Source organism: Catharus ustulatus, chromosome 3, assembly GCF_009819885.2.
Source record: "Catharus ustulatus isolate bCatUst1 chromosome 3, bCatUst1.pri.v2, whole genome shotgun sequence".
Lineage (NCBI taxonomy): Eukaryota > Metazoa > Chordata > Aves > Passeriformes > Turdidae > Catharus > Catharus ustulatus.
The window spans coordinates 51,490,517-51,506,834 of record NC_046223.1 but is presented as its reverse complement, the minus strand read 5'-3'; the positions used below and the strand labels follow the sequence as shown (position 1 = coordinate 51,506,834).

Here is a 16,318-nt window from a genome sequence, read left to right as displayed (position 1 = left end):
TCCAGCAAGCTTAAAACTAATTCCTTCTACTTGATGAACCTACTTTATGATTTAACTTTTAAAAACAGTGTTGAAACACTGCCATGTAGCGCTTAGTTTAGAGTTATTCTTCTGTCTGATCTGTAATTCCAGCAGCTGAAAACAAAGCATTCAATCTCAAGGCAGTGCTTAAGCAGCAGGAAAGAAGCAATGCCTGCCACAGCACAGGGCGTTCTGAAAACCCTCCAGGATAACAATTCATTTCTAATGGCACCTGCACAAAGCATCACTTAAATAGGTCTTTGAGCTAATACTTTGTCCTTCCCTTAGGTCAGGGATATCAGGAGAACACTGAGATAGCAATATTTGAGGGGCATTACCTCCACACATTATCGCCACACAAGCCACATCTGGCTACAGATGAAAGGATTTCATACTCTCCCACAGGAAGCGGAGTTTTGCACACTTCCCTTTCAGAAGGGATCAGAGTTGGGGAATTTTACAGTAATTTCTCCAAATGGTCTCATGTGTATAAAGAGACACTCAAGAGTACACCTTCCTCAGAGTTTTACCAAAAAGTAGCAATGAACATCCTGGTTTAGAACAAAGCCCATCCATGTCCATGGAAAGACTGTCGCTGGCTTCATGGCAATTTCAAACAGGTCCTTGGTCCCTGGGACTGAGGAGCACTCCCACCCCATTGCATTCCCAGAGATTATAAATAAACAGGCAAAGGTCAGTGGTAAAGTTTTATTTTTACAGGGAAATTTGAAGGATACTGAATTGCAGGATACTCTGTCCAAAGAGCAATGGAAGGGGTTTGCGCCTCTCTATTGCCACTCTAGTAAGGTGCAGATCTGATAGCAATACTGACAGCCTGCTAAATCCTTGTTGTGTTGAACCTCTCTCTTTGTACACACCTTAGACCATACTATGGTCAGCTTTTTCAGGGAAAACCAGAGCTGGCAGTCCACAGAGGAGCCAAAAGGATGCTTTATCCAGGAGGTGAGCAAGAAGGATTTATTCCTTCCCTCATAAAGAATTTGTTTATTTGTAGCCATAATAGTGACAGAAGAAATTGTATGTTGCAAGCTGAGGAAAAAAATGAAGAGTAAAGACATTTTTTGCACTTGCAAGTCTACACCATGGGCCAGTCAAGTACTCAATGTAATGTATCCCGTAATTTAGCAGGGCGAATGCTCTTTTTGAACAGGGTTAGAATAACTTATAAAAAGTTTTTAACAATGTCAAAGCATGTTTTATGCTGGATATCTCATGTGTTTCACTTTTTAGTCCAGACAAAAGGAAGACAGGAGAACTAGAAAGTTTTATAGAATTATGGCCAGAACCCAGGTGCATAATTGCTGTGAAGAATCAGCCTGAGGTCAACTGACTTTTTTCAAAGAAGGTGATACCAGGGAGTTCCTGCAGGACAACTCCAATTCAGACAAGTTTGCCCATTTGTAAAGATGCCCCTTGGAAAGGTGGCATATGTGAGCTATTACCGTAAGTAACGTGGTTTAGCATATTCTGAAAGCAGAGCTCTGGGGAGGGGGTGTGATTAGGTCATGGTGGAGAAAATGGTGACATGGACACCCTTTTCCCTTGTTGCTTGGATGGAAAGCCAAACTCACACTTCCTAAAGCAGGACTACAGAAAGCTGTCTGGGATGCATGTCTCCAAGCAGACTCTTTTAAGTATGACAGATCACAAACTAAGTTTGTTGTGAAGAAGCACTGAAACAGCAAACATTGGATACAATGAGCTTCCCACTTTGGAAGCTGGAATGCAGTATTGAGCCTCCCACAAAGCATTTTAAACACTCCTCTCACAACACTTAAGCAATACAGAAAACTACCACCACTAGGCAGACATGGCTAATATCACTACTGCTTTCTGTCGGTAGCCGCTTATCAGTTTCATTCTTCACAGAGTACAGAGACCTTTAGAGTCAATTTACCAAAGATAAAAAAAACTATCAGCTATAACCCTAACAAAGCAAACAAGCATACACCACCATCCCCCCCGACAATTCCCTCCCAGCTCTGTTTGTATTACAGCGTAGTAGCTTTTCCAGCTTTTCCTTTAGAAACAATACTTTTATATATAAAGTCACATCTTTGGCTCCTAGTATTTAGAAAACAGTTTCACTAAAAGCAACAGATTTGACCACCATTACACAGCTCACTGGCATTTGCTCTATTAGTATTTACAGTTTTCAGCAGACTGCTCATTTGTCTCTGAGCTGACAGACCAATAAACCTCTGTCACTTTTCTAGCACACCAGCCCCATTCCCTTCTTCATGCTGGCCAACATCCAACCGGGGCAATCCCATTTTATCTCCTAACTTCATCCTGAAGTCTTAGCTCTATAATATTGTAATCTTTTTCTCTCTTTTGTGGCTGTACAGCTGAACAGCTGCTCAAAGAGCTTCTCTAAATATTTCTGCAAATAAATTTTGTTTTCCAACATTCACAATAATGCAAACAAAAAATGTGCCAGCCAGGCTGAACTGAAAGACCATTTAGAAATCAGTGAGATTTTCACATTATTTCTTCTCTACTGTTTACCCCTGGTCTAGCTCCTATTTTGGTGGAGACGGCAGTGGTTGAACTTGGTAATCTTAAAGGTCATTTCCAACTTAACTCTGAATATCCCAAAATCCCAACAAATCCACACCAGAAAATTTACATAAGAATGAAGTAGAAGTGAGTGGTTAAGCACAGTATTTAAGTAGAAAATTCTCACTCCCAAAATAAACACTACTTCAATTTACACATACACTCACATAAGCTCATTTTGACACGTTCAAAATTAAAGACCTCTAATATCAGTTCAGCTTCTCATTCCACACTACGTTTTAAAAATACTTCAAAGAGGTAGGTATCAATCAAGGACCAGGATTTTAATGGTGACAATGATTTAATATCTCAAAATTATTTCTTTTAATCTTTGAAGCCAATTCTCTAATTAGCATAGTCTTTTGGAAAAAATATAGCCCCAAATCTTACGTATTAACAACTTATGTTCAGCCAGTAAACTGAAGTTTGAACAGCATTAGACATAGGTGTGGTCTGAATTTTCTCTCTTGGTCTACATACACACACTACACAAGGGTCACTGCACACCATCTAGTTTCACTGTTCTTAATGAGACCATCACACAGTTCCACTGATTAAACCATGAAACATAGAAGAGTACATTTCTTGTTCTCAGGGGCAGGATTTTAAACACAACAGTCAATGAGCAATCAAAGTTGCCACAAGTAGTCTTGATCCTATCAAATTCACATTCTTTGTCCCTCTAAGTGTAATGGATTTAACAAGTCTCAACATAAAACTTGGGGGAAAAAAAGAAGAAAAGAAAACCTAACCTCAGAAATATATAGCAAGCTGTCCTGCCTGCTGTGCATCTGTCAGCAGGACATAAACGAAGCTGAGTTCAATCTGAACAATAACACAGGAGACTGGTCAGGTGCTAAAACAATGCCATTTGATACCTCCCACGTTTTATTTATTACTAGGATCTACATTTGTGGCACCTACATGCTCAGCACCAAATACTCAAAACTACCAGCTTTTAAGATGTTAGTCAAACTCCCATTTGGTTCTCAGTAATTTGCAGATTTAAATTTTAAGATCTTATGATTATTAGTTATTGCAGTGGAACTACAAACACAAGCACCAGTTTCAAGGCGTCACAATACAGTTCAGCAAATGTGTACCCAAACAGGTTGCTCAGAGAAGTTGTGGATGCCAATTCCTGGAAGTCTTCAAGGCCAGATGGGATGTAACTTTGAGTCACCTGGTCTAGTGGAAGGTGTCCCCTGCCCAGGCTGGAGGCTTGAAACTGCATGTTTTTTAAAGGTCTCTTCCAACCCAAATAATTTTGTGATTCTATAAGCAATGATAGGAAGCAGTAGCGTGAAGTTCATTATTACACACAGCAAAGCTATTGCACAGCATGATAAAAATTGTTAAATACAAAAGAAAAATAAAGTAGAAGACATGTTTCCTGGGATACTATGGGAGAACTAAGTCTTTGGGAGTCTTGTGAATAACTTTAAGGAAGACCTTCAAACAATCACTGAGGAAACATGAATGATTTAACTCGGACATCTCTAACAGGTGTATCATCACAAGATTGCTCAGCAGACAGCTCTAAGGCTTGGAAGAGCAAGCAAGAAGTTTGAATAGACTACTGAACTGTAAAGGAGACAGTGGACTGAAGAGGAGAAGTAAACAGACACACCAATAACTGGTGGAGATTTTCCCAACTGTAATAGGAGTGATGTGTGGTATTTGCTTCGCTTTGCAAGGGACTCACCAGTTAACAACAAGCATGATGCACATATGAATCAGAACCTACATTTCTGAGAAAACATCCACCAACAGAAAGAAGCAGTGGAAAAAAAAATTCAGAGTTGTTTCAAAAAACCCACAGTGTCTCAACAGACCTCAATAATTCTTAGTAGCACAGCACCTTCTCTCAAAGTCTTGCATGTCTGCACATGTGCAAGACTCAGTACAGAAAGTCTCTCCGGAGTTATCTGGGATGATCACTGTAAGCTTAAGAGGCTGCTACGAAGACTCTTGGAGGCAAACCTGTACCTGTTCCTTGATCAGGTTTGTTTGATATGCAAAGCTACTGCTGAACTCTAGGAGAGAGCGATAAGAAAGTTAGGGTCATAAAAAGAACACTGTTCTCTCCTAGAGACAAACTCAGTTTCAGATCAGATTTACTTGAATAATTCAACTGTAATAATATCAATACATGCTGTTATTTTATTCAAGTAAAAGGTATTGGCTTGCAAAAAACAGCCCAGGGAGTATCTTCAATAAATCTGAGTTTTGTCCTGATTTGGTCAAGGATTGAAACGGGGTGGGGGCAGTTACTAAGCAACAGTGGGCCAGGAGCGGGAGAAAGGTCTATAGTCTTAATTGACTAATTGACTAATACTAACATTAAAAAGCAGTGCAACAGGAAGAGAAGGCCCAAGATGTGAGTTTTACTGCTTTGGAAGTGAAAATAAATCATCATTAGAAACCCCAGGCATGCAGTCACTGAAATACGAGTTCTTCATTCATCCCAACTATATGCTGCATGATGTATTGCAAACCCTTTTTTTGCAGGCAGATTAAGTAGCTTATTCTCAGCACTGAACAAGATGAAAGACCCAGATATAGCTCTTACACATGACAGCCCAGGACACACAGATAGTTTTACTCTCTACTCCTACCTCAGGAAAGACGAATGTGGTATAAATTACGGCTAAATGGGTCCCCAAGACATTGCCATCCACAGAACTGACTTCATGTGCACATATAGCTCTCCCTCTTCCACACTCTCTCTGGTTAAGAGGGTTGTGACTTTGCCAGCAAGCCAGCCCAAAGCCCAGTCCGATCATTCGGACAAGGCAAAGAAATTTGCTTAGGTAAATCTGTATTAACATGATCAAGCAAGCCAGAAATCCTGACAGTTTCCTTCCAGAATTCATATCTATTTCCTCTTCTACTGTAAGCAAAGTAGTTTCATGAGGATGTGATAACAGAACATGAGTTATCACATGAATACTTACAAATTCAAATGAAAAAGCCCTTGATGTGGAAAGTGCTGTGAACTCTACTACTGAACAATCAACCTTTATTTGCCTAGCTAGCAGTACCTCAAGCAGAAGTTATTTGCTTTAATTTAACCTGAAGAAAATCTGATTCCTGACTAAGTACTGCCTTTTTTATAACATACAAGTTATGAAGTTTTGTTCTGATTTTTTTTCAGGAATCAAACATGTAAAAAACACCACACAAACACAAAGCTGAGTACTCAAACTACTGTGCCTTCCAAACTATTACCTCTTCTTCCCATTTCTGCTTTCTTTGACTCTGCACTTATTTAAGTATACTAGATTTCAGCATTTACTGGTTTTCCCACATATTCCAATGTACTTAAAGTGACTAAAATGAAACCACAAGAGGGAAAACTACCACGATGACTGTTGCTGAGGAGGAAAAACCAGCAACCCAGGTCTGGTTCACTCAAACCGTCTGATGATTCGTATTTAAAGTGTTGAGAGTTAAGAGTCATCTTCTGCCCTGATTTGTACTGCCACAAGTCAGCTGAGCTTAAGAAATAGGATCTGGCACCATGAGGAGGACTGTCCCCTCCACAGGATACGAGTAATGGCCATTTGAGTAAATGCAAGTTACTCACATCCTGCTAGTGAACTAATCTGTCTCTGTACATTCACATTCATTTTTAGTTGCCTCCAGGAACCTGAAGGTGAATCTCATTTGTTACCTAATGAAAGTAATTTCACAAGATACAACACAAGCACACTGAAAAACCACCATTACTCATACATAAGGTGTAAGCAATGCAGCATTTCTCAGATTGCTTCATTAGGGTCTACCTCTGAACATTCAGTATTCCCCACACAAGCCTCAATCTCCCTGGTTGGCTACAGTACATTCCCAGCTGATTTGTTCCAAGTCTTAAAGAGCAATATAACCTCCTCTTTCATTATCCACATCACTCTCACTTATTATTCTTTTAAACTGAAGTGATTCCCCAAGAGTAAGGTGACATATTGTACACCTTCCTCAGAGACTGAGAACCATCTCCCCTTTTTCAAAATGGAAGGGGAACAAGCATTTTTTGATTAAACTGCAAACATTTTAAGTAATAGACATACACTGATCAACCACCCAAACTTAGTAGGGATTCAAAAGTGACAGACTGATACCTATTTAATATTCAAGTTTATATATACATTTATGGATACATACATACACACAACATACTTACATATACACAACAAGGACTTCGAAATACCACCAAAGAGGTGACTCTACCTATGAAATTAAATTATTCTGATACAAAATACTGTAATTTATAGGTCTCAATAACAGGTACACCAAAGATAAAAGCATAGTCTCTGAAGACTGAATGCATCAGAAGAATTCATGACCAAACTGCAGAGATGAGATAATCCAGAGTTCTGAAGAAACAAGCCACACAATTTCATTAAGTCTATTTAATCACAGCAGTGCAATTACAGGAGAATAAAAAATTATCGACAGGTACTGAGACAACTATAGACCTATGACCCCGACTTCAACAGAAGGCAAGAGGTTTTGAACCATAAGCAGTGCAGAGCACAGGTTAAGATGCAGAATCAACTGATCAGAAGCACCATGCTAACTTGGCAATTCATCTCTACCGAATAAAAATGCTGCAGATCTAACCTGGACTTCGGTAAAACATGTGATGACATGCCATATGTTAGTGAGATCGGAAAAAACTGACAGACGAGATTTGTACAGTTAGTGAAAAAGCACGTGCTCTTTACCCAGTAATACACCACCTTTAAAGAGAAAGTAATGGGATAGGGCAGCGTTTCTCAAGTTTTTAACAGTGGTGGCTATCAAAACCCAAGCCGTAAGGGAGTCGCTCCGCTTCGTACAAGGGAAGCGCGGGCAGGTCCTGTGAAGGGAGCCCAGCGCACGCAAAGACCGGCGAGAGGTTTGGCGGTGGAAAAGAGGAGGCCATGCGCTCGGAAGGGCACGGCGAACACAGCCGGGAAAGCTCCTGCAGCGGCCGGACTGCCCGGCGGCCCCGGGGCGCCGCTCCTCCGGCACCTTGACCGCGGGGCCGCCGCTGCGCAGCTCCCTGCGGGCCGGGAGAGAGCTCCGCGCCCGCACTGAGCCCGGGTGCCCCGGTGGAGGTCAGCCTCCGAGCCGCGGAGCCACTCGCTCCGGTTTCCAGCCGAGCTTTTCTCACGCGCGTACAAAAACCACGCAACACACTGGACCGGGGGAGCGCCATCGGCAAACTGACGTGGCTTCAGCGCGGCACCAACTCCGGTGCGGTGTCCCGGCGGCGGCAGAGAGCTGCCCAAAGCACGGGCTGTTTCTCAGCACGGGCTGTTTCTCAGCACGGCCGCTCTCGGTCGGGCAGCTCCGCGGCCCCGGCGGCGCTGGCCCACGACGGGACGGTCCGGATCCGGCTCCGGTTTCGGCCGCGGCTCCCCAACACCCCCGGCCCCCAGCCGCGTTTGCCCCGTAGCTTTCCTGAGCAGCAGGGCGGGGGAAACCTACCTGCCGGACCGCCCAGGGCATCCTCGCTCTCCAAAACGCCCCTGTGCTTCGCTCCGCGGAGCTCTCCCTTGGATTTCCAAACGAGCTTTACCATCTTGATCATCTCGGGCAAGTCCCAGGCCAGGGTCCCCTGCTGATAACCGGGCAGGCTGCCCATGGGAAAGGGCATCGGTTCTTCTCCCGTCCTCCTCCGCCTGCCCGGCTCTGCCGCGGGGAAGAAGCGCTCCAGCACCGGCATCCTGGCCCGCGCCCCCCGCCGGGGAGCCGCAGCCACCCCCCGGCCCGAGCAGCCGCGATGGGCATCCAGAGCGGGGCGAGGGCGCCCGGCTGCCCACCGCCGCCGCCCCTCGCCAGGGGCGCGTCCGGCCCCGGCCCCGCGGAAGGAAGGAGCACCGGGCTCCGGCGGCCGCGCTCGGCTCCCGGCGCTGCGCGCCCTCAGCCCGCCGCCAGGCGCCTGCAGCCGGGGCGAAGCGGCTGCCGGGCAGGCGCGGGGCCGCCGCTCATGCCGGCTCGGCGCCGGGACCCGGGGGCGGGGGCTCGGGCCGCTGCTGCGGGCGGCACTCGGGGCAGCGGGGCCGCGCCGGCACAGCCGCAGCTCACACCGCGCTAAGCGCCGCGGCGGAGGCACTTTGACTTTATCCCTGCCGCGATGCCATTGGGGAGACCCCACCGCCCCGCCTTCCTCCTCGCCCCGCTGGCTGCGGAGCCGTGGGGGTTTTGGCCTCTTAGTCAAACCCCGCCGTCACCTCGGCTGCCCTTCGGCGGGAGGAAGGGCGGTGATTCACGGGACGCCGAGGGCCGGGAGCGGAGCACGAGTGCGCTGGCGGCGTGCGATGCCCCCGCCTGCCCCGCTCTCGGCCGTCAGCCCGGCCGAGGGGCAGCGGAGGTGCCGGCGCTTGAGGGGTCGGAGAGGAACGAGCGCTGAAAGGACGGGCTATGGGGAGGGCGTGGGGTCTGCTCCGCGCCCGCAGTCGGTTCGGCTGTAAAGCTTCACCTGAACGGGTTCACCTTAGGACAGTGCCTGGTGGCAGCGGTCGTTCCCAGACTACGGCCAGGAGGCAATTATTCATCGCTAATCATTAAAAGCAAGGCAAAGCCGCCCGGCGGACTGCTCTGTCTCGTGCAGCAGCAGAGCTGGCGTGCTGGGGCTACGCAGCTGTCAGCCAGGGCTTCCCCGGGCTTGTGGGCTGCCTTTGGCCAGACCCTGTAGCAGCACCCGGCCCTTCCCTGGGATCCCGGACCCGGAGGGACCATGCGATTTTCACAACATTCATACTGCCTTTATACAGTATATCCCTTTTAGCCTGCTCGTGATACTGTCCCTCAGCTTATGAAGCGGAGGGTGAAGGTTGAGCTCTTGCACCAGCACTTAGTTTTCAGTAAAATTGCAGACTTGTTTAATGGGATCTTAGTGGGCATTATAACATTTCCTAGCGTGCATAGCTAATGTTTGTCTTCTCTGGGTTACATTCAATGTTCTGCCTTCTCTGGAAAAGTAAACTGTCAAACAAGCAGGATCTTCCTTCGCACAGGAGGAGAAGCCAAGAGAATGGACTGAAACTCAACACCCTTATATGTAGAAAACAGAGTGCACAAGTCTTTCCTCCTTATATTAACATCATGCTGTTTCCCCTGGTACAGGATCTCTGCCTTGCTTATCTTGATGTTCCAACCTCAAACTGACTAATAGTTTGCTGAAGTTTTGATTGTAGACTGTAGTCCTGTACTATTAGCCCTCCACACTCGGTAACTTTCCCTTGAAAATTACAAAGCACTTCCAAAGTAGTGTAGTAGTGTTGCTGTTGTGCTGGTATGTTGCAGTCTTTTGTATCAGGATATCCTGAGTCATTGAACAAAGGGGTAAAGAACAAAGAAACAGATGATGTGCAGTATATTAGCACGAGCATTGACACATTCATACAATCTCTGGTTATAATTTAATTGAAAGGCAAATTTTTATTTGTTTTTATTTTCATATGGTTTATTGTGATATTTTAGGTGCTTCATATTGGTGTGTCTCGTGCCATTACTCTTTAAAGCACTGTTCCTATCAACGAGGGATAACCTAGGCAACTGAAATCCAGAAGACTTTGAAGACTCTTTGCCTACTGGTTGGTTTAAACCCCAACTACTTCATTTTGGTTTTGCGCAATAAGGACCTGCAGTAACTTTTTTCAGCTATTGTTTTTCCTCTTTGTTTACCTCTGTGCTTTGTGGTCCCCACTGAGGCAAAGAGCAGAAGTGCCAGAGCACTCTGAAATAAAGGCTATCCTTGTGACATTTCTAGCTTCACTGGATGCAAAAAGTGATCAAGAAATAACTGAAAGTGGCACTTAGTGCTATGGTTTAGCTGACAAGGTGATGTACTGCCAAAGGCTGGACTCAATGGTCATGAAAATCTGTCCCAAACATAATGATTCCACGATAAAAGATAGCAGACATTGTGGAAGACAGTATATTCACAGATGTCCAGACTAATTTTTAGATTAATATCTGAATATTTAAGTGTTTAACAGCCACCAGCTCTCTTGGCAGCAGCAGTAAACTTCTGAGACTTCAAAATCTACACTACCTTCTTGTGTCCTTAACACTGTGAAAGGTTTTGTATCATTTGTAGTTGGGTCACTTAGGTAAGTACCTCTCTCATGGGTAGGATCACGATTTAATGTAGTATTTGTCTTCACTTACAGTTCTACAAGTGGAAAGGAGGAGGCCAGTCAAAAAAACAGCTGAAACACACCTGTTGTTGTAGTATCAGTATTTCAAGAAGTTATGTAATAAACCTAATGAAATGTATGTACTTTGTCAAATGAAAACAACTGTTTTAGGTAGCCAGGAGTTTTTGGGTTTTTTTGGTGTTTTTTTTGTTGTTTTTTTGTTGTTGTTGGGGGTAGTGAATAAAAAATATGTTAAAATTATTGCTTGGCATTAATGGGTATGTCTGTAAATTAATTCATCTTATTCTTAATGAACTTACACTTCACAGTTGTACTCCAATTCAGTGATTACTTATCCTTAATTCATCAAAGATTTTGCTGTAACTGACTTTCTTTTTTGTCTTTTTCGTTATAAGAATGAAAGCACATAAGGGCTGCTCACAGGAAAGCCTGGAATTTCTAAACTTGAATATGAGGAGTTCTAGCACCAAAAATCAGCTGTAGCATCACTCTCAGAGATTTCTAAATTGACAAAATGCTCAGATTTTGCAAGTTCTCTGCAGAGTTTATCTGACTTCAGCTGTGCCGTGATGATTTACTCAACTTGAAGATGTGACTTCAACACCATGCTTTTCATTTAAGAAAGTCCATTAGAAATAAAACATGCTACACAGCAATGTACCCAGCCATTTCTAACTGCATTTTAAACAGTTCTTCCGCAAGCTCGGCTCACCTAAAATTTCTCTTTTGCATTCCCACTTCCAACCATATTTGAAGGAAATAGTTCAGCAGAGGTGAATGGCTTTATTTCTACCAACTGCATTTCTCTCTGAGTTAAAGAAACTTATGTGATTACAAGAGAAATAGAAATGTATTAGCTCCGTCCCTCATTCATTCTGAGAGGCAATGCCAAAAAAAAAGGCAAATGGAGTCATCTGCAAACATGACAAGGCAGTGCATATTTTCACAGGTAGACATGAGAACTGGAAAAGACTTGAGGAAAGGAATTACTGGGAGAAAAGAGAAGAGAGTAAGCTGACAGATTAATAGCTGGTGGTTTATAGTTGGTGTCTCTTAAAAAGTTTTACTTGTTTGCTTATTCACTCCGAAGTTATGTACCAAGAGCAGCAGCAGCAGAATTACATGCCAGATGGTAGAGGAAGTGCCTCGTGTATCTTTCCAGTCTACTGAAGCCTGCAGGGTTCTTGTTAACCCACTGCTCTGGTTTTCATTGCAAATCCCTTTCTTCCCCTTTTTTCTTTTCCTTCCTTCAAAGGAAAAGTAGGGAGGGGGGAAGACAAAAAAAAAATAGAAAGAAAAGCCATAGTTTAAACTGGCAATAGCACCATCCTTTTGGCTTTGAGCTACCCTGTCTTGTGCCAAATATACTGTCTCCAGCAGCTCTCCCACAACAAATCAGTCCAGACACACAAAAGCTGCAAAAAAAGAATGGTGAAGAAAGATCCTTGATTCTCCTCTTCTACCCCCCCACAGCCTTTTCCTTTTGCTTCCGTCCTCAAGCTCCATTCCCCAGCAGTGGTCTCCTCTTGCCAGTACTGTAAGCGATACTGGGACCTCCAGCCTGTAGCTTTGCTGACAGCTTCCTTAGAGTACAGGCGCCTTTGCCTTTCTGTATTAACAGGCCATTGTAAAGCAAAAGTTACATTCTATTATTTCTCCCAGTTCCATCTGATAGCTGATGTTTGGGGAAAAAAAGGCTCATAAATTATTAGCGTGGCAGACCCATTGCTTTTGGAAACTTTTCCTATTCTTTCAGCTAAGCCACTCCACTGCATTGTGTCAGAACTTGCATTTCCAAACAGACACCTAAAAAGATTGTATATAGTCTGTTTTTACAGTATGTTATTAAATGTTTTTGGAAAAATACTCCCAATTTTTAAAGCAATTTACATTAGGAAGTCCAAATGCGGAGACCAGTTTCAAAGACTATCAGATACTGATTTTTAGAAACTGTAAAGGATGTGTCTTTAAATGGCACTTACTAGTGAAATAATTTTAAATCAGTAGCTGCTTATGAAAAGTATGCCTTTGTCTCTGTCCCAGGGATTGTAGAGGTGTGCAGAGACAATGGTGAGGCCATTGCCTCGGGTCAGAACCAGGAGATCCCACTGCCACCAGAATCAAGTTTTAGGAGGTTTCAGGGGGATGAGTTTAATATAGAAGAGAAGATTGCAAGTGCTGGAGCACAGTGCCTACACAGAAAGCAAAAAAATAAAAATAATAAGAAAATAAAATTAACAAAAAGCACATTTGCAGGGCAGTGTAATCAGGGCAACAGAGAAAATAAGAGTGCAAGTGAGTAACTTTTAAAAGGGACAAGGAAACAGAATGCCTAAGAAATTTGGAGAATATGACAGAAGAAACATAAACAGGCACAGTTATGCAGAATTTTTTCTAATAACCTCCTGGAAGGTTTCTTTCATCACTTTAAAAATCACAGTATAATTTTCTTATTCTTTGCCCTGCATTTGTCTCATTCCAGATGTCTATTATTTTTAAGGTCATTCTTGCTAGTAAGAACAATTACTCTTAGTTATTGCTATCATTGCAATTACTTCATTAAATATGAAAAATTTTATATTTGTTTGAGGACAGTTGCTATGTCTTTGCTTTAAAGCGAACATATCAAATTCTCTAAATTCTATCTCAGAACATTTTTTTCCCAATCCTGAAATTATTTTTATATTTTTTCTACGAATTCTCAACAATTCACTAACTCTGATGCATACTAAAGATACACAGTGGATTTTTTTTTGCCTGCTACCAACTCACTGTCAAGAGAAGTGAGCTGAACTGCTAAGAGAATGGTACAATTAATTAATTAATTAATTAATATTGCCTGAACTTTGCATAGCATCATGCCTTGAGACCCTCACATACTGGGAAATGTGGAAGACAGGCAGTAGTGTTCTATAGGTTCATAAACTGTTGGTTGTTTTCATCAGCTAATCAGATTCCTTGGAAGCAGGTTCTGGAAATGGAGGAATAAGGATTGTTTGAGTTCTGTAGGGCAGGGAGAAAATGCCTTTTTCATTCTTAGTGCAGATGAGTGAACAAATTTTTAGGATTAACAATTTGTACTTCTAAGTAAGCAAAAATGCTTGCAGTAAAGGAATAAACAGAAGTCCATAACTAATTTGAAACAGTGAGGTTGTGTAACATTTCCTTTGCTCACTTGGGAAAATTAAAAGTTCAGCATACTGAATCTGATGATTCCAATCTCCCACAGTAAACAGCAAAATTCTATGTGACTTTAGAGGAACTAGAAAATAACAGAGAAAAGACTCATCTCACCTTAATAAACCATAATAGGAAAATAATAATTATAAGCTGAAAGGGAATTGAAAAAGGAATTGCCAGCATGATATTTAATTGTGTTGCACAATGTATCTTATGGACTCTGTTAGTTTATTCCCTTCCTTTAATTCTTACACACAAACAATTTACCAGATCCCAGGCAAAGTCATGGGATTTTAAAAAAAACTTAATTGCCTGAGTTTAGAGTGATCATTGTAACAGATGCTTAATGATGGACTAGGCTAATGGAGTGGGAGGTTTAGAATACTGCGTCAGCTTGAAAACATTGGTAGAAATCAAGTAGAAAATAATAACCTGTTATTTGGGATGGTGGACATGCTAATAATCATCTTTATGAAACATCCCTATGAGAAGAATAACCTCTGCATCCCACAGGATTTCCTTTAGGGAATATGTGAAAAAAGGCTGAGTAGAAAAAGGAACTAACCATGTGACAGATGTCTATGCCTTAAATACATAACTAATAGTAAGTACAGTAATTTCACGACCATAAGGCACACCAGACTATAAGGTGCACTTTTTTTTGCAGCGAGGCTCCGCCCCCAGGTCCCCCTGCACGGTTTCTGGCCAAGGCCCCGCCTCAGCCCGGCAGCCATTGGGCCCCGGGCCCACCTGTACCCGGCAGGGGCGGTGCCGCGGGACCCCAGACCTGCCTGTACCCGGCGGGGCCAGGCTATACCCGCCGCCCCTCCATGCCACCTGCACGGGGCTGGGGCATGCCTGTAGAGGGGCCATCCTGCCTGCACGGGGCCGGGGAAAGCCTCTGAAGGGGCTGTCCCGCCTGCACGGGGCCGGGGCATGCCTGTGGAGGGGCAGCTCTGCCTCCATGGGGCCGATGCGTGCCCGCTGCCACTCCACCCTGCCTCCACCTGGCAGCTGCGGCCCTGCCGGCTCCCCCCGCGGCTCGCAGCTCGCACTTCGGGGTTGGCAAATTTCTGAACTTTGTCCATCAGATAACGCACACCAGACTATAAGGCACACTTCTGGGTTCTGCGGAAAATTTTAGTCAAAAGGGTGCGTCTTATAGTCGTGAAATTACTGTAACTGTATGGTCTCAATGAATTTAAAGGGATTGCTGCCATTTTTAAAGCTGAGCATGCGCATAGGTATTTTCTCAGTTGGGACCTATGTATATAAAAATGACTGCAGAAGTTTGAAAGATGAGAGATGTGCCACGTTTGAAATGTTTCCTCTTCATGTTTGAAATGTTTCTGTCACCTCTTACCTTAATGAGATGGTGTGGGTGCCCGCATGGCCTGTGCTTGACCCTTAGGATATACAGAAAAGACTTGTGCCTATGATTTTGTCTTTTTCTGTATTTTGAAATTATAGAAGTGAGTAGCTCAGAAATCTGCATTAAGTGATATCTAGTTTAATTTTTTTGTCAAAGAAAGCTTCATACCATAAGAATAAATGGAACATAAATATCAGGATAAATACAAATGAATAATAGCGCTTGCTCCCTCTTTTGTAAATCAGATATCACAAGATCTGATAACTTAGTTTTTCCTTTTCACTTTAAAAATGGAGATTAATATTTGACTAGGAAAAGAAGCACTATTTTAAATAAAATCATTACATGTTTCTTAACTTTGTTAACTTGTTAGGTATTTGATGGCTGCACATATTAATATCGCAGAGTATCTACTCCTCTTTATTCTCCAGTCTTTCTCTTTCTGACTTTTATAATTAACGGTGAATTTAGCTCTTTGTATAATCCCATTTAGACCTTATAACAAACATTAGGATTGCATAGGTGCAGACCTCTCCCAAATGTATTCCTATTTGCAATGCAAACACAACTGAATCGCATTTTGCCTGATGCCATTCTGGCTGCAGACTTATTGCTACCTCTGACTAATTAAGATTGATACTTTGGTCATGTTGAATAGCTAGGCTACTACGTATTTCAGATTAAATATCTATGATACTTGAATGCCATACCTACACTTCTGCTCAGGTTGTATCCATGGTTTGTGCTTCTTTATGTTGCCTGCACATCAGCATTCTGATGATGTACATCTCCCAAAACTGACATTATCTGCCCTCTCACAGAAGTCCTAGGGCTTCATTTCCCTCTTTGCATCTTGCGTGACAGCAGTGGGTGCAGTTTGCTGTGGGGATGGACAGGAGATGCAGCTGGGAAGTCGTGGGAAAGGCCTAACAATGATGTACAAATATCCTAGTGATAAACTAAGCTCCCTCTGACCTAGTTTCTCATGACTGCAAAATCAGGCCATATTTAC

At 43.3% G+C, this 16,318-nt stretch overlaps 1 protein-coding gene across 3 annotated transcripts in view; it reads right to left on the bottom strand.

Annotated features, from left to right (window-relative positions):
* PDE7B (phosphodiesterase 7B) overlaps positions 1–16,318 on the bottom strand; it is a 167,135-nt gene that overhangs the window by 70,235 nt on the left and 80,582 nt on the right. The window contains exon 1 of one of the 3 annotated variants that reach the window (XM_033054216.1): positions 8,077–8,397. The exons of the other annotated variants lie outside the window; for them this stretch is intronic. Within the exon in view, the coding sequence (XP_032910107.1) occupies positions 8,077–8,314 (238 nt within the window). The 5' untranslated portion in view covers positions 8,315–8,397. Of the gene's footprint in view, positions 1–8,076; positions 8,398–16,318 lie in introns of those variants that run through there. 3 annotated transcript variants of the gene reach the window in all.